Raw genomic sequence first — 26,742 nt, 5'->3', positions numbered from 1 at the left:
TTGTCCCTCCGGGCTTCCCCGGCGGGCTCTGGAGGGCAGGGACGCGCCTGGGGTCCCGCCGCGGGGAGGCGGCTTTCGGGGACGGGCATTTCTAATGTGTTTTTCCCAAGTGAAGAAACGCAAAGCCTCGTCGCGGCTTTTCCGGCATCAGAGAGAAGGGCGCTGGGTGCTGGTAGTACACAGCCTTCGAGGTGTTTTTACCACCTCCAGTGGCAAATTTTGCTTTTTCCTGTGATGCTGATCTGAGTTGCAAGTGGCAGGTATTTTTTTTACTTTAAGAGACACCAACTGTCTGTCACCTCGCTAGCCCACCCTCCTTGCGAAGCCGGCTCTGCCATCCCAACTCCTCAGCCTGGCAGGACGGCGCTCGGCAGATCCCCGAGCGTTCAGTCCACGGCAGCAGACGCTGTTGTAGCACCAACACGAGCTAAGAAATCAGCAGCTCCTTGCTCTCCTTGGCCAGATAAACGTTCATGATGCTGTTGATAGCAGAGTTAACCCTGTCTCGAGGTAACCGGGGCTACGGCCGTGCAGTTTGACGTTTCTCTGCGCTCGATCTGAATGCAGAGCACGAGGAGAAAAATCCACCCCCTGTATCAGGTAATGAAAGTTTTGGCCTCTGTTGGGCCTAACTTTCACTCGTCATCGTAAAATTTCACAAGAATGACATTTGTACAGTTACTTTTACTGGCTTTTTTTAGCCAATTCTCTTTTCTACTGGTAGGAATTAGTTCTGACTCTTTCTGGTTGTTGCGACCTTGCTTCCCAGGAAAGTGCTAATTTTGTTCCACCGTCAAATTGATTACAAATAGGAGATAGTGCAGAGATTTAGTTAGGGCATGGATGTACAGTATGGATTCTCGAGCAACAGTTGGTAATACCAGGTTCAGCTTTTTCACTGGGTGTTCAGTTAGTATTTAGAAATACGAGGACAAACAGAAACCTTGCATTTGACAGACAATTGATTATTCCTGTTATTATTTCCATGTCTTCTGCCCACTGTAAGTCAAGGATAATTGGTAGGGAAAAAATCTGTCCCTTTCTGTTAGAAATCTGTTTCACGGTGTTGTTCAGCAAACCAGCCGTCAGTCCAGTTACCAAAACCCACCTTTCTTCAGGTCATTTAAAAGGGGAAAGCTGTTGTTTTCTGTCAAGACTTGTGATTAGGAAAATGAAAGGTGCCCTCTCTGTATTTTTTATTCTTTCCAAGTGTATTCTAAAGTTATACTTGTGCTTTCCTGAGGGAACAAATAAGCTCCATTCTGTGAGGTGGGATATGTAAGAATTTTTAAAAGAAAATGAATATACAAACGCACAGGTAATTTGAGCCTTATTGTGCCGTTCCTTATTCTCCCCATACAACTGCAAACAGCTGAAAGTCCTGTATTTCCAGCAATCCTAAAATTAACTCCAGTGTTTCTGCAGTTCTAAAAAGGCAGGAGGGGACGATGTTTGTTTTCCCTCTCGCGTCGCGCTGGTGGCTGAAGCAGATCCGGAGGGCTTGGCAGTGGGTGGGGTGAACCGTTACATATTTTCTGTGTCTGACAAAGGCGCAGGCTGCTCGGTGTCCGTCCTTCTCCTCTCTCTGGTCAGCGGCAAAAGCGAACGAGTAGACGATCCTGATGATTAAAGCCGAGGTAGAGTAGTTTGACTGCAGGGATTTCCCGTGCGACAGTGCAGCTGGGGATCCTTTATGGCCAGGGGCTTCTGACCATGTCTGCAGCTGAGGAGGAGGCGAGGTAAGGGAGCAAAAGCTCAGGTGAGCGGGGTGGGTTGGTGGTGTGCTGAGAGCGGGTGGCTGTGTGCTCTGGGACGGTCGTACTGAGTGTGGCTGTCTGCCCTGGGAGTATTTCTGTGGCTTTTTGTAAGAAAACGATCCCTTCGCAGTGTATTTCTCGAAAAACGGTAACTTGACTGACATTTCTGAATTGAAATGGCCAAGGATGGGACAAAACGGAACAAGGAATGTATGTTAGTACGCTTTGACACATACGTTTGAAGGTTTGTGTTTCAGATCACCTGAAACTTGTTTTACAAGACTCTGTTTTTTTCAGCTGTGTTGAAAACGCATTCAGCTGCTGTTCGTTGTGGCTACTTGGGTTCATCACCCAGCTTCTCTCATCCTTGCAGTGGCTTTTAAAACTGGCTTTATCAAGTTTCAGAACAGTTGAAATTGTGAAAAGTTATTAAAAAAATCTTAACGACTGGCTGTACCCTTATCAATGTGACTACCTTTAGTACTTTTAACACTAAAATTGTGAGTTTGTATTATCACTGATGCAGTGGACTATTGAATTATTGCTAATAGACAACATTTTCATTTAAAAAACTAAGCGTTTTCTTAATTGATGCAACAACATTAAGTTGGGTTTTTTAAAGCAACTCCCAGGTCTGAATGCATGATTATAAATGAGGAATTGTCATGAAATACCTGTTTTCTAGATGGGCTCCATTGGTACCTGTTCTTAGCCCTTCATTAGTGATTATTTTTGCCTGTTACTTCGAAGCAGACATCCAAGTCATCACAGATGACTTGCAGGTGATGCAAATATCAGTAAATAACTGAAAAATGGGGGTCACAGACTGAGAGCACGGCGGCTTGCTTTGAATGAGTTAGAGAAGAGCCCCAAAAGGGTCGGAAAACGTGCTGACAGTGAGGACTTCAGCGGTCCTGTCCGTCTCTTAAAAGAGAGAAGGTTAAAAGAAAACTTGTTAACAGTTTATGAGTGCGTTTGTGAGGACAAAAGGTATGGCAAGGCAGTGGTCAAATGCTAGGCAAGTTTCGACCAATTTTAAGAATTTAGCAAAGATTTTAGTATATACTGAAGAGTTTTAATTGGAGACAGTTTTTCTAAAGAATTTTCTGTGGTTCAAGAGGTAATTGGTTTGGGAATTGTATTGCTTAGGTGAAACTTTATCTTAAAAGGTCTTTTCTGGCTTTGTATGGTTTTATAGCAGACAAGGGAAAGATTCAAGAGCAAAATTCTTATTAGCTGTGAAATCTAATCGCTGACGGAGAGTTTGTGATGAATTTTAACACACAGATTTGTTGACTTAGTAATTTACTGACTGCCAGCAACTTCTGTGAGTCAAAAAAACCCCCCAAACTCTCCTAAAACATCACTTTTTGCCAAGCAAAGGATGAGGTCCCGTGTACTTCTTGTAGCGCCTGCAGTTGTATGTAAGTGTAACCCAGCTACTTAGGACCAACAAAGCAACCTAGAAACAGGCTGTCAGGAGTTGTTTAATCCTGAAAGTGCCTACATCGGGTGTGTTATGGACTGCGGTACTGAGACTCCTGTGCCTCGGGTACTGCTGTTGGAGCTGGAGCCAGCAACCGCTCTCAGTGCGGCTGACGCTTCTTTTTTGACCAAGCTGCGATGCTGGAGAGTGAGGACTTGTTAGATGGCAGTGAGCCTTCAACCCAGAGCTGCTCGAGCACAACAGGGTACGTGTGAGCCGGGAACGGGGGAACCCAGGCAGACTGTGCTCATCAGATTGAATTTGGGTGATTTGCCAGCGTTCCCCTTGCGATCATTAGCACCTGCGAGGGGCCGCATGGCTGAGAAAAGTCATGAAATCAGTCTGTAGCCTCACTATTAGCACCGAGCCGGGCAGAGGGAGGCAATTTTGTGGCTCTTTCCTAATGCCACTTCAGATTTTCACCATCTCTTTTTTTAAACATCGGCAACGCAAAGCGAGTTGCGGCAGGTACCTCTTTTATGCCTTAGCCTTATTGCTCAGATGGGATTCTCTGAATAGCGGCACAAACTTGGACAACAGTAAGGATCATTAAACAGAGTAAAATCCTCGGCAGATAATGGACCCCTTTGTTGTCTGGCCGCTCTGCAGTCCGAGAGGATGGGCGCTGCTGTCTCATTAGGAGGGAAGGTGATCCTTTCTTCCCACCCTGTTTCCAGCTTTTGTTTTTCATGCTGCCATTCAAGAAAGTCCCTTACGGAGTTTGTGCTCCAGATTTATTTTTTTTTTAATCCAGTTAATAGGAAGTAAATTATTCCCATGAAAAAAGTTCTGTTAATACTTCCTCCTTTTCATACATTTCCCCTTCTCCTTATGCTTGCTCTGGCTTTAACACTGTTGACCTGCATGGGGAAACACGACCCTTCCTAGCATCCCTGCCCAGCACATAGGAAGACTCCCTGAATTACAGATGCGCCTCCGAAAACTGGTCCCTGGACCACAGCCCGGTCAGCCCCTCGAGGTGGCCGCACTGCCGCCTCCGTGCGGGGAAACGATCCCGTTTGCCGTGCTTTGTGAATGAATAATTTATTGCAGAACCCCACGTCATTATCAGTCTTTCCAGCTGGTCTTTGCACTTCCCGCGAGCAGCAGGAGTGGAATTCCACTGTCCTGTACTTGTGCTGTGTAATAACGTGCTACGCTTTTTTTTGGACTCAAGTTGTGGTTAATAATGGCCAAATTCTATTAAATCACATTTCACTTGCTGTGTTCAGTATTGCTTGATGTCTAAATTCTGCCTCTGAAAAAAACCCATACTTTTTAAATGTCTGAATTATCTATTCACTGGCCATTCTTTGTCATGGCTTTGGTAGGCTGATTGCTTTCTGTTAAAAGCCACAAAAAAGAATTTATCTTCAAAATGCTCCTTGGAGGGGAAGAAGGCAATGTTAGATTTCCTCTTCTGACCTCCTTGTACCATAAATATGAATCGTTATCGCTGCTTGGGTAGTGACGCACAGCTCTCCCCAAATTGTGGACTGTCTGGAAGATCTGGTTGGGATTTTTAAAAGCTTGGCTTTCTTTTGTCTAAAACAAAGATTTAAGGTGAAAGTTCCCAGATGCGCTATGGGCTAAACTGACAAGCGGCGAGGTATGGCTGGACAGTTGTGACGTTACTAGGTGTTTTCTGGTGAAGGAAATACTGAGAACGGTAAATACTGTAGCAAAAAGAAATCCCTTTTCCTTCTGCAAACGTAGGTAACTTAGTTTCATACCTCGATATTGGCTAATAATTCCTTAATGATTACATTTCAAAGAAGAACCCCGGGCTTTAAGTAATAACACAAGTTACAAGGTTTTCTGACTCTATAAATAAAAAGCTATATTTGGAAAAAAGTGTATTTATGGACAAAACTGTATTAAGGGAAATGTGATGGAAAAATTGAGTCAGATGAGCTGATGTATGAAGCATTTCCCTATGGAGTCATTGGGCTGAAAAATGTTTTATATGCCTAAACTTGAACAGATGCTTCAACACACACACACACTGCCCCCCTCTCCCCGCCCCCAGTTTTAATATTAGCAGTTCTGTTCATACCACTGTGATTAATTCACAAACCAGCCTGTTTTAGTCTCTTTTCCAGGGGCTATCGGGTATTTCCAGATCATCCAGGTACTTAAGCCCATGCCTAACTAAATATGCAAGCAGCCTGGTTATTAGCAGGATTTCTTTCAAGCTTTACATTAGGCATGTGCTTAAATGACTCACTGACCTGGGATTTACATTTTTACACAGGAGTGAAGGATTTCTCCCTGTTACCTTGCTTAGATGAAAATCGTTGCAGTCAGCCAGCTCTTTTGCCTAAATAAGGACATGATACCAGCTTTCAGCTCTTCAGATATTAGTTCCACCTTTGTAGTTAGAAGTTTGTCAGAAAACAATTCTGAGTGTGTGTGCCTGACCTCGTTTAAGATACTGTTGAAGTACTAAGAGAAGACATCCATATGGATGACCAGCAGATTGTGCCTGCCGTTCTCCGTTCTTTTTAGTACGAATATTGTATTCGGTGGTGCTGGAGAGGTGGCTGACAATGGCATTTTATTATTTTCCTTTGAGCACCCGTTGTGGTGTTCCACTCAGCCGCTAATCCGCTTTCCCAGGGTGGTTTTATTTGCCTTGTAGGTAGCTGTGCACAGTGCTTTCTCTCTTCTAAAAATACCCAAAGCCCCCCCAAAACGCGCAGCGCATTGGAGCTGGTTATTTCCACTTCGCTTTTCTGATCGAGCTAAACTGATGAAGGAATGTGGAAAAATGGCATCTGGGTCTAAACCTAAGGATAGCTGTGGTGCGCCTCGGGAATACGCGGCTTGCGGGATAACCGATGATGCTTGTGGCTCAGGGTGTATTGGCTCTTGCTCGCGGTGACATCCCAGCGTCGGACACTGGTCCGTGGTGCAGCTGTGCCAGACTCGTGTATAACAAGTCGTCGTCATCTGTAAAGTTCTGTATCTCTCTCGTGCTTAAAATAGTAGAGAGCCTGGAAGGGTGATGTGTTTCTTGTGTGTAGATGGTTTCCGTGCTACCTTGAGGGTGAGTTTCTGACTCCTTGTTAGCTCCTGGAAGTCTTCCTCTGTTATGGGTTCAGGGACACAGCTGACAAGTAATGCTGCATAATCCCGGGGCGTGAGGTTAGAGAAACATCTGCAGGCAGGCAGGGCGCTGGGTGGTAGGTTGTGCGCATGGGGCTGGCCCTGATGTTAATACATTTTTAAATGGCTTGAAAAGAAAATAATTACAGTTCTTAATGTATGTCTTGCAGGTGTGCTGTCTTGCACGCAACATCTCCTAAAAATCTAAAAATCTCCTGATTTTCACGGTAAACATTTTTAAGTAGTTGAGAAATGACTAAATTTTAATTACAGCAGGCATTCATTCACAAGAGTTACTTAGCTGACATTCAAATACATAGTTAAACTGTTTTTAAAAGGAGAAGAATTTTCATAGTGGAAATTCTGATTCCTGGGATATTAAAAAAATAAAGTAAAATTGAAGTGTTTGGGAGGAAGTGCACAGTGATCTTCCATGTAGCCATATGGAAATGATCTGCTTTATTCCTTGGTTCTTGTAAAGTCTGCACTCCTTCTGGACTGTTTACTTGAAATGCCCACTTCTGTGGCAATACCCAGCTTGATTTGTATTCCTCAGCCTGCTCTTGCTCTCTTTGCAATCTGTGGCAAAACCTTATTGATCTGGGTGGCTGCAAAATCCGATTCCCTGGAGGATTGTGCTGGAGAGTTATCGACAGAAATAAATAATTGCTGCCCTTCAAGTGTGCCAATTGCATGAGATTTGTTGGATGAGTAAATACTAAATACCAATTGGCTGTAACTTATCAACGATTAATAACCTGAGGTACCGATTTTTTTTCTTTTTGGCTTCTGCTAGCGCCTCTCTTTTAGCTGATTCATTAACCCGCTCTTCCCACAGCCCCCTGGGGAGACGCTCGCTCCTGGCTCCTTTAGAACAGCCATACTGGATCAGACTGAAAGTCCGCCTGGTCCGGAGTCCTGTTTCTGACACTGGCCCAAGCACAGGAGAAGCATGTTTGAAACCCCTCTCAGCATTTTGACTGCTTTCCGCCTAGAGACTTACCCGTTGTGTGAAGCACTATCTCTTTTTTTTGTTTTTTAAGGGGCTTTCCTTCTCCAGGCTACTCCAGATTTTACAGCTCCCTACCCTCCTCCCCCCTCAGCCTTCTCTTTTTCCCACTGTTCTTCCTACACCAGCCAGTCCGTACCTGTGGTGGGGTTTGCAGCTCTCCTCCGAAGCTGTTTCTGCTCTACTCTGTTTCCATGATGGGGGATGGCGAGAGTGACCAGAGCTGTGTGCCACAGCCAAGACGCGGGTGAACCATGGGTGCTCACGGTGACACAGCAGCGTCCGCTGTTCGTGCGCTCGTCCTTCTCTAACACTGGTAAAATGCTGTTGGCTTTCTGGACTGTGCTGAGTGGCGCTGGAGCTTTCACGGAGCAGCCTGTCAGCCCCAAGATCTCCTGCTTGCTGAGGCCGTCTCAGGGCACATCTTTTTTAGTGTGAAATTGAGATTTTATTTATTTTTTTTTTATTCAATGTATGCATCACTTTGTCTATGTAGAATTTCATCTGCCATTTTATTACCAGGTTACTTAGAGTCCTAAGGTCCTTCTGCCGTTCCTCATGGTTGCTTATCTTCCTTGCCTTGAATATTATCATCAGGATCCTTGGTCACATCCCACCCACCTCCCTGTTGCGTTTTACTCAAACAATGTCCTGGTCCAGCACAGGTCCCAGCCTCTCTCCCTGTGAAACTCCGCTCTGATCTCCCTCCCTTGCAGGAAATGGCTGTTTACTCCGACTCTTTGTTATCTTTCACCCAGTTGTTTATCCGTGCAGGGACAGTCCCTTTTCCGGTGTGGCCTTTTGGTGTCCCTACAAGAAGCCTTTGAAGAGAGAGACTCGCAGATCTTAAAAATCCAGGTAGTCTGGAGCCTTTTGTGAGGCTGGAAGTCCCTTTACAGAAGCCACACTGACTTTTTTCCCTGGTATTTCATATTTGTACAGATATATCGGTTGTCCGCTAATTCTAGTCTGTATAATAATGTCTAATTAGTCCTGTACGAGTGTCGGGTTTGGAGGCCTGCAGTTTACCAGGATTTTCTTCGCAACCCTTGTCTTACAGAGTTGGCATCGCTCTTGCCTCCGCGTACCAAGTTGATTTTAAGAAAGGCTGTAACCAGGTTGGCTGTTCCAGCTCTGAGCTCTGTTAACCTCTCTGGTGAATGCCACCCGGTCCTCCCCACCCGTTACTCTTCCTTTTGGCTCTTCATTCTGTAACCTCCTCTCCAGTCACTTCAGTGTGAGCCAGTTTCCCAGAGTCTCTCCGGGGGCATGGGGCTGGCGAGGAGGCTGGCTCTGTTTCTAGTACTGTAAGTGGGTGTGTAAAGAAGTCCCGTAGTTTTTCCTCTGTGGCATTGTCGTCTCTCTTAGTAGCATTAAGAAATGAACCTGTTCCTGGTGGTGGCTTTCTGCAGGGAGGCTCCCTCAAGATGCGGATGGGTATCTGAAGTGCTAACAAAGTGATGGGGGAGAAACTATTTTAGTCGTAGGATAGATGGCAGCGACATGGCCAGCAGGTCGAGGGAGGGGATGCTCCCCCTCTGCTCTGCTCTGGTGAGACCCCCCTGGAGCACTGCCTCCAGCTCTGGGGTCCTCAGCACAGGAAAGACACAGACCTGTTGGAGCGGGTCCAGAGGAGGCCACGGAAATGGTCCGAGGGCTGGAACAGCTCTGCTATGGAGAGAGGCTGAGAGAGTTGGGGTTGTTCAGCCTGGAGAAGAGAAGGCTTCGGGGAGACCTTATTGCAGCCTGTCAGTACTTAAAGGGGACTTACAAGTAAGAGATATATATATATATTTTTTTTTTTTACCAAGGCCTGAAATGACAGGACAAGGGGCAACGGTTTTTAACTGACAGAGGGCCGGTTTAGATGGGACATAAGGAAGAAATGTTTTACGATGAGGGTGGTGGGACACTGGAACAGGTTGCCTGGAGTAGCTGTGGATGTCCCATCATTGGAATTGTTCAAGGTCAGGTTGGACGGGGCTTTGTGCAACCTGATGTAGTAAGAGATGTCCCTGCCCATGGCACGGGTTGTTGGACTGGATGATCTTTAAAGGTCTCTTCCAACCCAAACCATCCTGTGATTCTGTGAACTTGGCAGAGTAGGTATGAGTTGCCTTAGTGAGAGAATCCACCAAATAATCAGTGGTTTTTTATTAGGAATTACCTTGCTTGCAGCTAATCCCCCTTTTCTTTGGGTGAATGAGGAGATGTGATACAGCGGATGCTCAAATATCCTTTGTATTAAGAATATTTTTGCAAGCAGACCGACTCACCTCTGCATTAGAAAATGTTTGGGCCCCTTGCGCGTACCAGAGAACTGGTAAAGCGATAGCTGCCGTAGTTGGTGGTAGATCTTTGAATATGTGCTAGGTAGAATAGTAAGGCTGTGTCTGTGTTTGTCACTAAAGCTATCTAGTGTGTTAATGTTTTTTGTCTCTACTTCATAGTTTCCTGTGAATGTTTTATTCTGGTAATGCAGATGGGAAATTGCTTGTATCCAAACTTGCAGCATGGTCTTAGCCAGACTTGGGAGTGAACTGGCTTGTCCAAAGACTGCAGAGGCCACCAGGAGACTCTCTTGTTGGTACAGGTTCTGTTGTTATATGCTTGCCTTATTTTCTTTTAGTTCTAAGAAAAGTAAGGTTTTTTACAATGTTTGGTGTTCTAGATATTTTTCTAAGTAAGATCTTTTAAGGCCAGACCGCTGACCTGGCCAGTGCTTTATAATCCTGTTTACACTGACGCCCAATTTGTGTTGAGACAGCGAGTCGTGATTTCTCTGTGGTCTTGCTAAATGGTGGTGATCTGCTGTCTCCTGGTTGGAGCTTGAAGACAACATGCACAGAACAAGCACAAAGTTCATTCAGTGACTAAGAAGGTTGTATCAAGATGTAACCACTCTCCTAAAATCTTGAAAGCTTGGAAATAAGAAACTGGGGGAAGCTTGGCACTGCCGTGTTGCCCACAGTTGTGCCTGTAGTATCTCCGTGTGCTTTTTTCCATCTCCAGCAGGACCAAAAAGCAGTATATACCATAGCCTCGTCCCGCTGGCACTCTCATATCAAGTCACATGCCTGGCTTAAGCAGTTTCCATGCCTTTGGGAGGCTAATCTGCCTTAAATTTGCTGCTAATTTTCATAATCCATGTCAATAATAAGTCTGATAAAATACATGGCCATGTAAAGCAGTCAGGTGGCAAAAAAAGACCTGCCTGCTACTTCATGCTTGGTGAAGTGCGCCTTTCTCTGTGGCATGAGGCATGGTGCAAAGAGGGCTTCTAGCTTCCTCTCATAAAATAGAAGTTATTTGCGGCTGTTCTCAGAAAGAAAAAAAACAGTTGGTATGTGCATTCCCCCAGCTGGTGTGATGGAGCGTAGGGGGTTCAATCAGTGAGTGCTTCAGGTCTCTTCCGAAGGGGGTCTAGAAAAGTATTCAAGTCTTTCCAAAAATGACAATTTTGCGTTTCCTATTTCACTATAGGAAATAATTTTTTTTAACAAATAATTCATTTAGTGAATTTATGTGTGTATTTATATTCTAAATTTTATCTTTGGCAAAATAAAGCTGTTAAGACTCCTGCTGAACTCAAGCCGGAGTAAAATTTTAATGCCAGTATAGCAGTCTGCTCTGATTTACTACGCTCCTTTTCTCAAAACAAATCGTACTTCAAACCGATTTACTGAAATGAAACTCTTCAATTATTTCTGCGGTTTAGTAGCACTTGAGAGAAGTTGAAGCAGGAGGCCGAGCGAGCTTGCCTGGCAAGCTTGTGGTTTTGCTGCTATCTTGTTGTAGTGGGCCCCTTGCTCTCCGCATGGGGCTCTGGAAGGAGATCTGCCCTCTGCGCGCGCAGCCGTGTGTGCGCTGGGCACCGCGTCGCTGTAGAGAGTGGTTTTGATGGCGAGGCGCTGTCATTCTGTCTTTGGCTGTAGGTGTTCCCGACACCATCCTCATAGATTGTTGTGGTGTGCAGGTAACTGACGGTGGAAAGATGGCCTGCTGGCTGGCTGGCTACCATCCTCCTGAGCTTAGAGCTCTCCACCTAAGGAGACGTACAGCTGTGTAAAGTCACAGAGGTCTGCAAAGCTTTCTGGTCCTCCATATCTCAGTAAGTGGAAAGTCCTGACCAGGTTTAGCAGAACTGTTCCAAGTGCTGGATGTTCTGTAAAGCAGTCGGTGGTGAGGGTTTGCAATGTCCACTGTAATGTCCTCGTCTGCCTTCTGAACATCCTCCCTTCTCTGTAAAGCTTAGTCGCAAAGCTGCTGTTGAAGAAAACGTTAGGTGAATTTGGTACAATTGTAGGGTGAGGTGGCATCTTGTGCTAGACCAGATGACAGAGCTGGGAAGCAAGAATTTTTTTATTTTAATTTGGGTCACAGTGAAACAACTGCCATCCTTAAATGTTGCAGAATGGGTGATTGCGGACATTGTGGCAGACTGTGTATGTGGTATCTATTTTATTTACAAGCCATTCATACTAGTTTTCGAGGCCTATCTATGAAGCAAACGCTATCATAGTTTCTTTTGACTGTCATAATATGGTAGTGGGTGAATCAGGTGTCCATCCCCATTTGACTGTAGCCAGCTCAGCCGAGTGAGAGCCTTCTGACGTACAGGAGCCGACAGAATTGCTCTCTTTTGGCTTCTCTCTTCTTTCCCAAAATGGCCGTGAGAGTGATATTTGGGTCAGCTGCCTCGAGAGTGTTGTTTTCTTTTGACACTCATCCCTCTGAGCATATAGGAGGAGCCCGATGGGGAAATGCTGTGGTGCTGTTGGCTGCAGTGAGATCAGGAGTAGTTAGCGGGGTGTTGTGGTTGTTCGAATCACTAATCATGTCAAGACAGAGAAATCTCTGTGATGCCTGACTGAAACGGTATGCGGGTGAAGATGGCCTTACCCAGACCTCGCTTGCGAGAGAGCTGGAGGGACCCAGGTAAGTGCAGGAATGCTTTAGCCCATACAAAGGCTGTTGCTCTCCAGCAGCGCATGTCCCTCAGTGGCTTTGCTGTGGATGTGACACACAACGGTACTTGTGTCTTCTTCGATTTGGACCAGAGACCTTTTGGGTCTGTCTGGGAAAATATGATCTTGCTGCAGTCCTCTGGGTCTCGGTGTAGAAGTGCTTGTCCTTAGGTCTGAAGTGTCAGGTAGGGCATTGTGCCCCCGTTTCCTTTGAGTGCACAAGTTGTTTTGCTTCCCCTGGGCTCCGCTCTTCCCCTGCGTGTCTCTGGGTGCAGCCCTGCGTGACGGTGCCGGGCCTGCCCACACAAGTGCTGTTGTGGAGTTTGAAGCGGGACGCCGTCCTGCAGTTTCTTTCCCTTTGCTGTTCACAAGCTGGCGAGCGCGTCCTGAAATGAGCTGAATCTGTGGAATTCGTTGGTAGGTGTGTGCAGTAACCCCAGCCCCACTGTCCATCGTGCTCTGTCACTTTGGAGTGGTGTTGGTCACTTAGTACCTGCCTTTTGTCATCATCCTCACTGCATTTTTTCTATCTTTACCCTGCCATTGCCTGTATTTGTTAAAATAACTGCTGAGAACACAGGTGCAATAGTCAACAGTACAATATTTTTAATATTTTAATGATGTATTCTGTTTATATCATGCCGATGCTAGTGGAACTGCACAGGGTGTGTTGGGGGTGACTACACAGGAGCAGCCTGTGCTTTTTTGGGCAGTCGTCCCGCACTGTGGACGGGAAGGATTTTAGGTCGCAGTATCACTTGCCAGTGTATTTTAAGTCCCTGTAACTTGTCCCCCCACTATTACCTTCATTCTTACAGGAAAAATTGCTTTGCTGCTGTTGTCCCAGACTCTTCTCAGTGGTACCCAGAGAACAGGTGATGGGCACAGATTGAAACACAGGAAATTCCACTTAATCATGAGAAAAGCTTTTTTACTGTGAGTGTGGTCAGACGTAGAACAGGTTGCCCAGAGAACTTGTGGAGTCTCCATCCTCAGAGGTATTTCAAACCCGGCTGGACATGGACCTGCCAACCTGCTCTGGTTGACCCTGCTTTGGGAGATAGAATTGGTAGTTTAAACTACTGGTTGGCAGAATATTATACATTTCTTAGGGTAATGCATATGGGTACAAGGGAACCTAGAGGTTAAGCATCTTCAAAATATAAATAAGTGACTGAAGTAAATGGGTGGTTCTCTCGCTTACAAAGAAGATGTCACAGTGTCGGGCTTGGGCATTTGGTGTGTTTGATCTCTGAAGTATTTTGGCAAGCGGTAATGCTTCGTGTGTCTGAATCAGGGTTTAGTAGCCCTGAGCTAAGGAGCATGTGGTATTATCTTATCGATTGGATGTCTAGTTTGGGAGCAGCTCCTAGAAAGAACTTGGTATTTGGGAGATGAGTGCTGTACCTATATGATCATCTCGTGGAAAAGCCTGCAGGATCCGCTTGGTGTGAAATAAAGGGAGCTGACAGCTCACAGTCAGGAGTGTTCTGTGGACCTGAATCCATACTGAGACCACGCTCACCCAGTCTGATGGTCATTTCAGTTGGTAGGAACAGTCTTTCTTGAGAATACCCTCCTGATCTTTGGATTTTAAGGGTACAAATAGCAGTCCCTGGCCACATTGTCTGCAGACAGCCTGGGCTGGCAACCTGTTGGTTAAACACTTGGCCTTGATTTCTAAACAGCAGTGTTGGGTGTTTTCTCTAGTATAGCTCGAGCTTCAGATTCAACCTCTTTGCAAAATGAAATTGCCCTTTACCTACCCTGTAATTCCTTGGTTTTATTGTCCAACTAAATTATGCAGGGAAAGAGTTTTGCTGTACGTTACCAGCTCCTACGTAGTGAGGAACAAGTGTGGCAATGCTGAGGCCAAGAGCAGGGCAGGGCCCGGGTTGGTAAGTTGTGCTGGACCTGCCAACGCTGTATGAGGCCAGTTCGTATAGGAGCTATTCAAAACCATCTGGGCTCAGTAGAGTTAAACTTTATTGTAGAGAAATGCTTTGATGTGTGTGAGACGAGAAAAGAGAGGTGGGTGAGATGAGAGAGGGGATGTTATGGAGAGCTTGGGCAGTGTTAATTCCTGGGTTGTTTTTGAGCTCCAGTGTAGCAGCTTTTCTCTGGTTGGGTTATTCCTAATCCACAAGCTGTGTGAAGGGAGAGGGGTTGCTCGCGCTGCAAGCTTCAGTCCCGGTACTGTGCTGGTACGACCAAGGTTTGGTGCAATGCCGTGTCAGTTTGGCTGTGGCTTGTTGTCCTGAGGATCAAATGTTTCATTGCAAAGACTGTCAAACAGCACACCGCGTCTCGCCGTGTAATCTGCTGACCAGTTTATTTTCTCCATTATTACGTTTCACATCACCAGAGTGCAAGCATCACCTGGGGCTTGCTTCTGTTTCTTCATACCTTAAGTCTGTAGGACAGATCTGATGAGCAGCTTGCTCAGGTTTGCTAAGCATCTGACAACTCTGTCCTGAGTTGCTACAGGAATGCCAAATTCGGGAGTTTGCTATACCAGCCTCCGAGCTGGTATACCTCGGAAGGGACACTGAATGCTGAGCGTGTATGAAGGGACTCAGGCTGACACGGGCCCCAAAACAGGTCTCCAAAAATTCCGTGAGGTAACAGACACGCTACAGCCCAGCCTCTGTTTTCGACGAAGCCTGTTGTCACTGCAGGCTTCCGCTCTCAAATGAACTCACGTCAGGCTTGCAGCTCGTCGTGTCCTCGTGCTGCAGCACAGGGTGCACAGGCTGCCCCGACAGACGCCACTCTTCCAAAGTTGGGATCTCACATGCTCTGGGGTGTCTGCCCTGGAAATGCCGCTTCCGGGAGGAGCGTGTTTGCTGTAGGTGAAGTAAATGCTGTTTGGGCCAGCACGAAACACGTTGCGATTTCATTTGAATTGTGTCACTGCGGGGGAGTGTTGCTAAAATTGTCACTTGGCTTTCCATGTTAGCGTTACCTAGAGGGCACGCTGAGGCTACTGGAGGTTCACGTCTTAACTGCAAATTCCGGTTTATCTTTAAGCTGAATGCTTGGGTGGGTATGTGTATGTTGATTTTCAAAAAGATATGTATTTGACGTCTTTATTTTTTTGACAGCACAAGAATCTTATTATATCTCTACCTCTTACCCATATTTTAGTGTTCTGTTTATGTCCCGCATAGGATCTGCGGTCTCATAATTCAACGAGGGTTTTTTTAGACTCGAGGGGATTGGTCTGGGGATCAGCAAAACCTTGTTAACATGCCTGGGATTTGAAGGCACCGTTCAGAAATTATTTCCAAATTGATATTGACACTGTAGCTTTTTCAAAACCATTCTCTGCTTTTTGCCATGTGAGACTTGCCAGATGACAGAGTATTTACTTGAAAAAGCGCTGTGTGTTGTCCAGAAAGTCCCAGCCTTTTCACTCCCAAATATTCTATAATATAGATTAAAAAATAAAATTCAGTACAGTTGTTTTCTTATTCTTTTTCAGCTGCACACTGCTGTAAACACTTCTGAAAAACACAGGATTCAAGTTGGTGGTGATTGAACCCACTTCCTTCACGAATGATGGAAGGGTGGTAACAATGAATTCTCTTATCCCAGGAAGATCCCCGCGTCCTTCCCCTCGCGTCGGTTGGGAGGATGGACGCTGGAATTGCTGCTCAGGTCAGGAAGGCAGGTGGCATCAGTGCAGTACACAACAGGATCTGCGGTGTGCTTGTACCTTGCCAGTGCTGGGTCTGGCCACGACTTTCTCCTTCTTGAACAGTAAAGTCACTCATTTTTTATTTTTTCAGTTTTAAAAAAAAAAAAAAAAAAAAAAAAAAAAAAAAAAAAGGAACCCCCGGGCTTCCTCAAAAATAGTTGTAAATCATGCAGTTTCTTACATTTCAATGTAAATGGGATTTGAATGAATAATTCTAATTATTCATTCATCCTAATTCAAATCCTATTTTAATTAGCCTGTGGGCCCGATTTCACTTTCATGCAGCATGAAACCTCTTTTGATTATCAACAGAATTGCCATGCATTTATTCTTGAATTTTTTTTCTGCTCAGCACACGTCTTTTTAAACTGCTTAAAAACAAAACAAATAATCATTAATAAATTAATCAAATTTCATTAGCATGACATGGTAGGATATATTTTAAGGGAGAAAAAGTCTTCCTGTAAATATATTCCCCTTAATGGCTGCCTTTCGGCTACAAAATCTTTCTCCTACGTATGCCGTTTAAGACAAACCTTGTCCGAGGAGGTGCTGCTGAACTATTGAAATTCGGAGAGACCTGAGAGCTTCAGCTCCCTGTTCCTCGCTGGGAGTTGGGTCTCACGGCTGGAAGGTGTGCTCCTGCGCTGCACTTCGCCTCTGTTCCAGGGAAAACTCAGTTGCGAGCTGAAGCCCATACCCGGGTGTGGACTTGGCCAGGGGAGGGTGTCTCAAGCTATGATGGGATGGTGAGCTGGGCTAGGAGGGGTGGGTTGGCCCGTCTGCCTTCACAGCGCTGTCAGTCAGCCATGGTGGAGAGGTCAGTTGTAGAGTCCTTCCAGCCAGAGTCATAGAATCACAGGATGGTTTGGTTTGGAAGGGACCTTGAAAGATCATCCAGTCCAACCCCCTGCCGTGGGCAGCGACATCTGTCACTAGACCAGGTTGCTCAAAGCCCCGTCCAGCCTGACCTTGAACACTTCCAGGGATGGGGCATCCACAGCTTCTCTGGGCAACCTGTGCCAGTGCCTCATCACCCTCATTGTAAAAAATTTCTTCCTTACATCTAGTCTGAATCTCCCCTCTTTTAGTTTAAAACCATTACCCCTTATCCTATTGCAACAGGCCCTGCTAAAAAGTCTGTCCCATCTTTCTTATAAGCCCCCTTTTAAGTACTGGAAGGCTGCAATAAGGTCTCCCCGGAGCCTTCTCTTCTCCAGGCTGAACAACCCCAACTCTCTCAGCCTCTCTCCATAGCAGAGCTGTTCCAGCCCTGGACCCGCTCCAACAGGTCCGTGTCTTTCCTGTGCTGAGGACCCCAGAGCTGGAGGCAGTGCTCCAGGGGGGTCTCACCAGAGCTGAGTAGAGGGGCAGAATCCCCTCCCTCGACCTGCTGGCCACGCTGCTTTGGATGCAGCCCAGGATACGATTGGCCTTCTGGGCTGCGAGCGCACATTGCTGGCTCATGTCCAGCTTTTCATCCACCAGTACCCCCAAGTCCTTCTCAGCAGGGCTGCTCTTAATCCATCCATCGCCCAGTCTCTGCTGATATTGGGGATTGCCCCAACCCAGGTGCAGGACCTTGCACTTGGCCTTGTTGAACCTCATGAGTTTCACATGGGTCCACTCCTCAAGCCTGTCAGGGTCTCTCTGGACAGCATCCCTTCCCTCAAGCGTATCAGTTATGCCCCTCAGCTTGACGTCATGCACAAACTTGCTGAGGGTGCACTCAGTCCTAGTGTCTATGTCGATGGAATGACATGAAATGAGTCCTGACGTCGTACATTAGGAAAGCATTTGGGATTCGACAGCCTGCAGTAAGGCTGCTCTTAAAACTTGGCTGTTGCATGCTGCACCACCTTATAGGTGCCATACATCTCGGGGGTATGGAGGCATTGCTGGGAGCGTTTCGCCAGAGTAACAGTTGTTCCAGCTGCCTCCGGTCTTCCTGTCCCACTGTCCATCCCTGCCACGCTTCAACTGTCTCATCCGAAGGCAGGATTTTAAGGTTGCTACAGTAAACTGCTCCTCTGAGGTGAAGTTCTTCCCTCCCTGACTGGCGGGAGGCCATCACAGTTAGATGAGAAAGCTGAAACGAGATGAAATTAATCCCATGTTAAATTCATATTCAAACCCACACATGGGCTGGATAGGGGAAGCTCCACACATGAGGGGCCGTTCACTGTCTGTGTCTGTACAATAGCCGTGTTAAAATAACTCAAGAGATTTCCTGCAGTGAATCTCTTAACCTAAAGCTGATTTTTTTTTTTCCCCATGTACCTGCTCCAAATTCTTCTTTATTCTTTCTGGATGTCAGTGTCTGCAAAACTTTAATTCGCAGGAGCCAGCTTGCTGTCAGAGATAAGCGTCATGTTATTTGCATCGTATATCCTGCCTGCTCTAAGGAGCCTCCTCCACTGGAAGTGCTGGAATGAACTTATGACAAATACAAGGAATGAAAGTCTCTCTCAAATGCACTTTCTGGCGTGACGTAAATTAGCTGAAATTGCTGACATTTTGCCTTTTTCAGATGCGTGTCAGCGTCCATAGACTTTTATTTCAAACAATGGAAAATCACCGAGCTAAATGTTGCCAGAACAACAAATCTGGGAGATGCTAAGTGTACATTAGGTGAAGGTTACTGCAATATATCTGGGTCCTGCAGTACATGTGTTGTAAAGGCAGAAACATGCAGTCTCTAACCCTGGCCGATCTCACGAAACTGAAGGATACCACCATTTCAAATGCCATAATTCTGCCTGGAACTTTTTGCTTTCGTATTACGTTTAATTTGGATGGGCTGAACATTTCCAGTGAAAGAAAGGTTTAATGACAGGTCATTTCACTTGAACCAAAATGTTTCCTTAAAGACAAAGAAGGTCTTTGCCTGCTGGTGGATTCTCCCATATTGGTGTCAGTAGCTCTGCTCTGGACTAAAACTAAATTTAGAATAAGTGACGCTTTCTTGTTGAAGAGAATCAGAGCTCTTCAGCAACTTCACATCTCCACAGCCAGAACTCTCTAATTGACAGGAGTCTTGGTTATTAAACACGTGGCTGATAACACCGTCTTCTGCATCTGAAGGCTGTGGTTAACCTAAATGTACAAGTATGTGCGGTCAGTGTCTATACGTAGGTTTCTCATGCTGTTCATTTATATAACTGGTGGAATTCAGGACGTGAATCGCTGTCTTTCTCCTGAAGCAAGTTCTAAAGCGGGCCAGATGCGTTGTGCCCTCCAGTGGCTGTCTCCCGCTCTGAGCGGCGGCTCGGCTCCGCACCAAGTCCGAGGGAGCTGAGGTATGATCCACCTGCCTCCCCGCGTCTTCCTCTCTATAGCTGGCGAGGTACGATACGAGCCAACCACAGGTGTGTGGTCTGCAGATAGAAAACGCACCTTGAAAAGCTGATAAATACCTTGAAAGAATTTATTAGATGTCGAGGTAGCAGCTCATCTAAAAGTAAAGATTCAGTGTCCCCTCTCTTACTGAAACCAGTGCTAATTTCAAACTTCTCTGTTGTTAATGGCTGATGAATAAACATTGACAGTATCTGAAAATTTAAAGGCTAGTTCCTGCTTTTATTCCATTTACGCTGGCAACAGTATTGAACTAATTTCAAATTTACTCTGTAGTTTACTTTTAGAAAATAGTTTGGCCCTAACGTTTTCAGTGGGTGAAAATTAACCTCTTCTTAAACTCATTTGGGTTTTGTCTCGTTTTTAATTGACGAATAACAACATGTCAGCTAGCAACATGCATGTCCCTTTACACGTCCGTGCGTGGTGACTAGATTGGTGGTGCAGCCTGGTGTGAATGTGGGTGTTGTGGCTCTTACCTCTGTAATCCCCAGTCCCAGATGTGGGTTTCACTTGCCTTTTCTGTTCAGCGAATTGGAGGCTCTTCAGGTGCATAGAGTACCCCTGGACTCGATCTACCATCCGTTTTGACTCCAAATCTGAGTGAGCTGCTGGGACATGCTGAATGTGCGGGTGTCTGAAGCACTGTCTCTCTGCTCACTGTAATGCAGAGCTCGGGGTTGCAGAGCTGTACTCGCGTGCCTTTCTGAAATGGGGGTTCAGAGCGTGAAGCCACCTGCTGCAGTAAGGTGCTGCACTGGGACTGGAACCCTCTGGTCATTTTTCCTGTTAAAAACGTGTTGTTTCAGCCAATATTATCTATGGCATAACAGTAGCACGGTTGCATAGAAAGAAGAGCATTGATTGCAAGCCTTGGATTCATTGCATGCTCAATTGACAGCTGCTAGATTAAGTGATTGACTGGTAATCCTTCATTTTCTTCCCATGTTTCCCAGCTAAATAAATTGAACTCTCTTAATCTCTCACTTTTAGGCATCTTCCCTGTTCTTCAGCTGGTTTCGACACTAATATATTCACCCTCTGATGTTTAAGCAACTTTTGGAGGATGCAGACACAGGCATTGAGTCCTGTCTTTCTAACAAGGAGGTAAGATCACCCTCCTTGCTCCTGTTTGCACGTGACATGGCCAAGGTTTGCATTGATCATCTCTGCAGTATCACCAGCTCTCATTGAGATGCTCATCCATTAGGACCCTCACTCCCTTTGCTGTTAACTAACGTCCAGAGTAACTGCTCTCTCCTTTAAAAAAAACCTACTTTTCTTTTCCTTAGCTGCATGTCTCTGCATTGTGCTTGGTTAAAGCGGTGGTTTTGTTTCAGCAGACTCAGCCTCTCAAGCAATCTGTTTTTCTGCATCACTGATAGCTCTCATCTTTATTTGTCAGCCTGCAAACTTCTGTGCCATTTGCAGATTTTGTCAGCAGCCATTTTCTGGTCGACTCTGGGGAAAATACAGCCTAGCTGCCAGGCCTGTTCCTGGTCTTTGCAGAACTTGCTGTAATTACATGCAATTGCTCTTAGTTCTAATGTGGGAATCATTTGTCAAGATCTTTGTTACTTTTGATCCACTTAATGTGGGCTTTTTTAATACTCTCTTGCGCTATTTTTTTCTCACACTGTCATGAAGTAATAAATCAAATGTCCTACACAGCCCATCCGCATTATGTCTGTGCTGTTGCCTTTTCAATGAAACATTGAATTTCACCAGAAGGGGATTACATTTATATCCTTTAATTCTGTATTGATTGCATCCCCTCAAATTTCATTATTATGCCTGTGAACAACTCTGTAGTTGTGTGGAAGAAGTTGAATAGTTGCAAATACTAGTTTTCTTCCAGTCTCCTGGAATTTCTCCAGGTTAAGAATAAATCACTTTGAAGATCAGAGTGCCAGAGATTTGTGCAATTCTGGTTTTAGGATCTTTCACCAAATGTTGTTCTGATGTAAAAATTTCTGTTAATAATGTTTGACAAACTGTTGTTTGACATCATCGGAGGACTGAAAGATGTCTTATCCCCTGTGCTACAGCAACGTCAAACAGTTCTTCCTGTGCTCAATATTTTACCAGTTTTACTACTTTGAGCTCCAGGTGGGCATGTGACGTCGCTAGGTTTCGTTCATTGTAATACTTCACAGTGTTGCCAGCCGTGAGTTTCCACTGATGGTTTTTTTTACTGTTATGATTGCAAATTTATATTGATTTCTATCTAATATCTCTTCCAAAATTTTTGACAGATAACTTTTTTTAAACTAGATTTTCCTTCTACTCTCCCAAAAAACATTACAAAATACATACTAAAGTCTTTTTTGGCCCTGGAAGGGAGATTTTTGGCCTCCCTAAGGGACTGAACCCAAATCCATAGAACAGTTTGAGCATCAGGTTAGAAGTCAGATGTTCCTTAGGTCAAACCCTGTCTCTAGCCTAGACCTGCAGGGTAGCGCTGCTCAGGTCACTCAGGTTGGTCCGGTCTTTAAATCAAAGATAATAGCGGTTGCCTGTTTCTCAGGTTTGGTCTGGGTGATTCATTTCTGTCTGAAGACAACGGCATTGCCCTGTGGAGAGAACAGTTTCTCTCCATGGGCTGTGATCGAGGCTGAGATCGCCAGATCAGGCTTTAACAAGGCTTGGCCACCTCTGTGCAGTTAAAATAAATCTTACTGTTCGTGGTGGGACGTAGCCAACAGTGCCCATAAAATTTCACGGCAGCTTAGCTTTCGATCCGCTGTGTTTTGGAGACTTCAGCCTCAAGTGTAAATGTTTTTATTAACATTTGAAATACAGAGCAGCCGCGTCTTTCTCTTCTGCTCAGGAGTAGCTTTGGGAGCACGTTTTGTCTGTGAAACGGCAGTTAATTGCTACTTTTTTTTGTAGCAGACTTCTCAAAGGCCTGCGGAGGAGACATCGGATCTTCAAGCAAATTCTGGTAGCTGGAGTTTCCCGATAACAGGTGATGCTACAAACATGGTTGTGTGTTGGTTGTAAACATCTAGAGTTTTCTGGTTAAATGTTTGCACCGTTTAGGCTCAAGCTGATAAACTCATAAATATTTGGGGGTTTTGTTTGTTTTTTAGATAAAATTATTTGACCACCATGAGTTGGAGTTTTCTGACCCGTCTGTTAGAGGAGATCCACAATCACTCAACCTTTGTTGGCAAAATCTGGCTGACAGTGTTGATTGTATTTCGGATTGTCCTAACTGCTGTGGGTGGAGAATCCATTTATTACGATGAACAAAGCAAGTTTGTGTGCAACACGGAGCAGCCTGGCTGCGAGAATGTTTGTTACGATGCTTTTGCTCCTCTTTCGCATGTGAGGTTTTGGGTCTTTCAGATCATTCTTGTTGCCACTCCCTCTGTGATGTATTTAGGCTACGCAATTCATAAAATTGCCCGGATGGTGGAACACAGCGAAGTCGACAGAAGAATCAGAAGCAAAAGCTTTTCCATGCGCTGGAAACAACACCGCGGCTTAGAGGAAACTGAGGAGGACCACGAGGAAGACCCGATGATGTACCCAGAAATAGAGCTGGAAAGTGAACGGGAGAATAAAGAGCAGCAGGCCCCTGCCAAAGCTAAGCATGATGGCAGGCGGCGAATCCGTGAAGATGGACTCATGAAAATTTATGTGCTGCAGCTTCTGGCGAGGACTACGTTTGAAATTGGCTTTCTCGTGGGTCAGTATTTTTTGTATGGCTTTGAGGTCAGCCCCATATTTGTGTGCAGCAGGAAGCCGTGCCCGCACAAGATAGATTGTTTCATTTCAAGGCCAACCGAAAAGACCATTTTCCTGCTAATAATGTATGGGGTGAGCTGCATGTGTTTACTTTTGAATGTCTGGGAGATGCTCCATTTGGGATTTGGCACAATCCGGGACACGTTGAACAATAAGGGAAAAGAGCTGGAAGACTCTGGTACCTATAACTACCCTTTTACTTGGAATACGCCATCTGCTCCTCCTGGCTATAACATCGCGGTCAAGCCAGAGCAAATGCAATATACTGAACTGTCCAACGCCAAAATGGCCTACAAACAGAACAAAGCCAACATAGCTCAGGAACAGCAGTATGGAAGCAACGAAGAAAACATTCCTGCCGACCTGGAAAATCTGCAGAGGGAAATTAAAGTGGCTCAGGAGCGCCTGGACCTCGTGATCCAGGCTTACAACAACCAAAACAATCCCGGCAGTTCCAGAGAGAAGAAATCCAAAGCAGGCTCAAACAAAAGCAGTGCTAGTAGCAAGTCAGGAGATGGGAAGAACTCTGTCTGGATTTAATGTTGGCTGAGTTTATATATTGTGTTTTTTCTCCTAGTTTATCATAACCAGCAACCCCTTGAATAATGGCTTCCATTAAGTAAATATTTGACTCTGCTTATTTTCAGGGATACCGTTGGCTAGTGATTCAACCTCTCAGAAAGGGTTTATACGCATATTCTAGGATTATAGAACTTTATTCTTCTGTCTTCCAAGTCAGGAGACAAATAGGTATATTTAAATCATTCTCATTGAACGGTTTATGCTGTATGTACAGTATTCTAGTACATTTATTATGCACAATTTTTTGTATTTGTACACTGGATCTCTGATGTTACACTTTTTTATATTAACGAGGAGAAAGCAATGGGTAGCCGTTAGCATTTTGCTAGTTTTATTACTGTGGTCCGCAGTTTCATCGTTGTTCTTCCTTGTTTTAAACGTAAAACTTTCTATGCTGCGTTTCAAAAGTGCCTTGAACATGCACACAGCACAGAGGAGTCTCCGGTTATCCAGGCAGCCAACGGGTGCCAGTCACTGAGCAGCAGAGCAGTGAAAGATTTGGAAAACATCTGTTAATGGTGCTCTTGACTCTGTCTTTTACAAAAATGATGTGCTACTTATAAAATGCAAGTGTCATACTGTAACTGTTACGTGCTACGGTTTTTTTCGCCCTATGGAAAATAACTTACAGGAAAAATGTACGTGTGTGAGAGTACTTGTGTTCAGAGTAAGAGTGCCAGCCGTAACACAGAGAGGGCTCAGACCTCTCTGCAAGCTTTATGCAACAGGAGGGAAGAGAGACTTCAAACTCTTGTAAAACATCCAAAAAAAGGTAAATAGACATTACTGGATTCGGTAGTTCCACATATTTATGTGGTATCTATGGAAATGGACGTTCCTGCGGTCTGTTGTTACACAACACCCTGCTCCCCAAGGGCATGAGGTTGTTATGATACCTTTTGGATAAGATTTCTGTCTTTTCCAAAGTAATCTGGTTAGATGGAGTCATGGTAATTTTGTTTCTCTGTGCATTACACTCGAGGAATAACCTTCCTCCCCCCCAGCCAGGACACACGAGCTGTCTGTAGGAGTTTTTACAAAGCCCTTTCTGAATATCAGTGATACTGCCTTATTCCAGACCCCTCTTCCTTCCATTATGTCTGAAAAATTTTGTTCAGACAGAGCAATATGTGTAATTTAGATTTCTGCTTGAGAGACCAGTCAGATTTGGCATTCTGTGGTTTTGGCATTAAACTTGAATTTATAATTAGAAAAAGGAGAATGCGGTATTTACTGCCTTTGGCGGTGTCTTTTTGGCAAGGATATGCATTAATGTTTCAGAGATGCTGATAAATGTGTATGCTTTTTGCTACTATTTATAATGTATTCAAGACCTTGCTCCGCTCTCTTTTTTTGTTAGTTTTTCATGTGTTTTAATATATTTTGGGGGCCTGTTTCAAGCGGGACTGTTCTGTTTCGAGCCTACCTCAGTCCTTAGTGCCCTCATTACAGCCTGGTCAGGAACAGGATTGAGAAGTAAGGCTCCGTGGAGGACGCAGGTAAACCTGTACTCCATTCCTGTACCGCAGAACATCGAAGCGTAGGCTTTACATTAAATTTAAACTAAGGGGATACGAGCACATGCTTGCAGTTATCTTCTACCCAAGCACTTGCTGAAAACAGGTATTTTGCTGACTTGTTTTCAGTCTGTTTTCACTCTGGGACACCAGGGAGTCCAGGCGTAGATCCCAGCTATCTCTCATCTCTGCTTTAGAGAGGCGTAAGTGTGCCCAGAGCCAACGCAACCCTCTGCACGAGGTCAGCGAGAGCTTCTCCAGTTCACCTCCAGCAGAGACGTTTGGAAGCGAACTTGCTGTCTGGCTTTTTGTTTAGCAGTAGCTCCTGGCCGCTACTCCGGGAAAGGAGCAACCTCTGAATTTTATGCAGAAAAAGTTTCAGGGTGATGTCTTTAAGTAAGTATGAGTAAGTAACACAGTAAGTATATAGCAGTTTTTAAAAGCTTAAGTGGACTTGCTAGCCAGTGAGATGAGACTAGCTGTGTGGGGTGAGAGGGAGTGTATTAATAGTGGTCCTCTAATTAAACAGGAGCCTGAAGAGAAGCACGCTGCTTGAAGATGGGCAGAGAGGCTTTGCCAGCAGAAAGCTGGGAGTCTGATGGAGGAGCTGGGTGGAAAACATGTTGTCTGAAAGTACTAGGGAAAGACATTTGGAGCCTGGAGATAAACGCAGATGCGTGGCTACAATCCACTCATTATCCCCTGACACTGGGGTGTTCTTTTCAGCTTCCCAAAAGCTGAAAAGTTGCTCTTAACCCTTTGCCGTGGTTTCGGAACAGCCTTTCACCAGCTGAATGGCAAGAAGTGAAAATCCTTTCCCCTTGCTGCTCTCTACGCAAACTGCAGTGATTTCTTATTAATGGCTTAAAATAAAATTGGTTCATGACGGCTGCTTCACCCATTGTTTGTATTGGCCCTTCCCCAATTAACGATCTGAACCGTTACCCCCTTAAAGCTACTGTCTCAGGTCAGTCCTGTGAGCTTTTGTCCACACCAGTAAATACTCCCGTTAGTGTATAGAATATTCCAATCCCAGCACTGAATTCATTCCGAAAATGCAAAGTAATGGAGCTGTTTCTATTACTGGTTTTTTGTTTTCATTTTAATTGTGTATAAAGTGCACATTTTCTTTGAAACTGAGTGTTTGTTATTAGCAGAGGATGTCTGTTAAAGCTCTAAATGTTCATGTCTGTGACTGTATTCAGTTTCAAAGTGTCGGGCTTGATTTTTCCTTTTGAAGAAATGATACATGCATTACTTTAAAATGCTCTCTTGCTTTGGCTTAATGTAGGCCATTCCAAAATAAATGTTCAGAAGAGACTTTTGGACAAAAAATACTGAACATAACTTGGGTTTGTCTTGTCATTCTCTGGTTTTGGTTGCAGTTTGGAAAAAAAATAATCTATTAAATCCAGTGGATTACTCCAGTCCGAGTGAGACGGCTTCTTTTTTCCAGCAATATGCTGCGAATATGTGAGTGAGGGAGAGGGATATGTTAATGATTTT

At 45.0% G+C, this 26,742-nt stretch overlaps 1 protein-coding gene across 1 annotated transcript; it reads left to right on the top strand.

The window, feature by feature from the left end:
- Positions 1-1,577: 1,577 nt before the first annotated feature.
- On the top strand, positions 1,578-26,742 carry GJC1 (gap junction protein gamma 1). The gene is made up of 4 exons (XM_009287855.2): positions 1,578-1,739; positions 20,378-20,491; positions 22,277-22,352; positions 22,477-26,742. Exon 4 carries the CDS (start codon positions 22,496-22,498, stop codon positions 23,675-23,677), a length of 1,182 nt encoding a protein of 393 aa, XP_009286130.1. The 5' UTR covers positions 1,578-1,739; positions 20,378-20,491; positions 22,277-22,352; positions 22,477-22,495; the 3' UTR covers positions 23,678-26,742.

Source organism: Aptenodytes forsteri, unplaced genomic scaffold (genome assembly GCF_000699145.1).
Source record: "Aptenodytes forsteri isolate BGI_AS27 unplaced genomic scaffold, ASM69914v1 Scaffold249, whole genome shotgun sequence".
In the NCBI taxonomy this organism is placed as follows: Eukaryota; Metazoa; Chordata; class Aves; order Sphenisciformes; family Spheniscidae; genus Aptenodytes; species Aptenodytes forsteri.
This window is presented reverse-complemented; position numbering and strand designations above follow the sequence as displayed.

Coding starts and splice junctions, on each gene's coding strand:
- GJC1 (XM_009287855.2), top strand. CDS start 22,496: ATGAGTTGGAGTTTTCTGACCCGTCTGTTAGAGGAGATCCACAATCAC.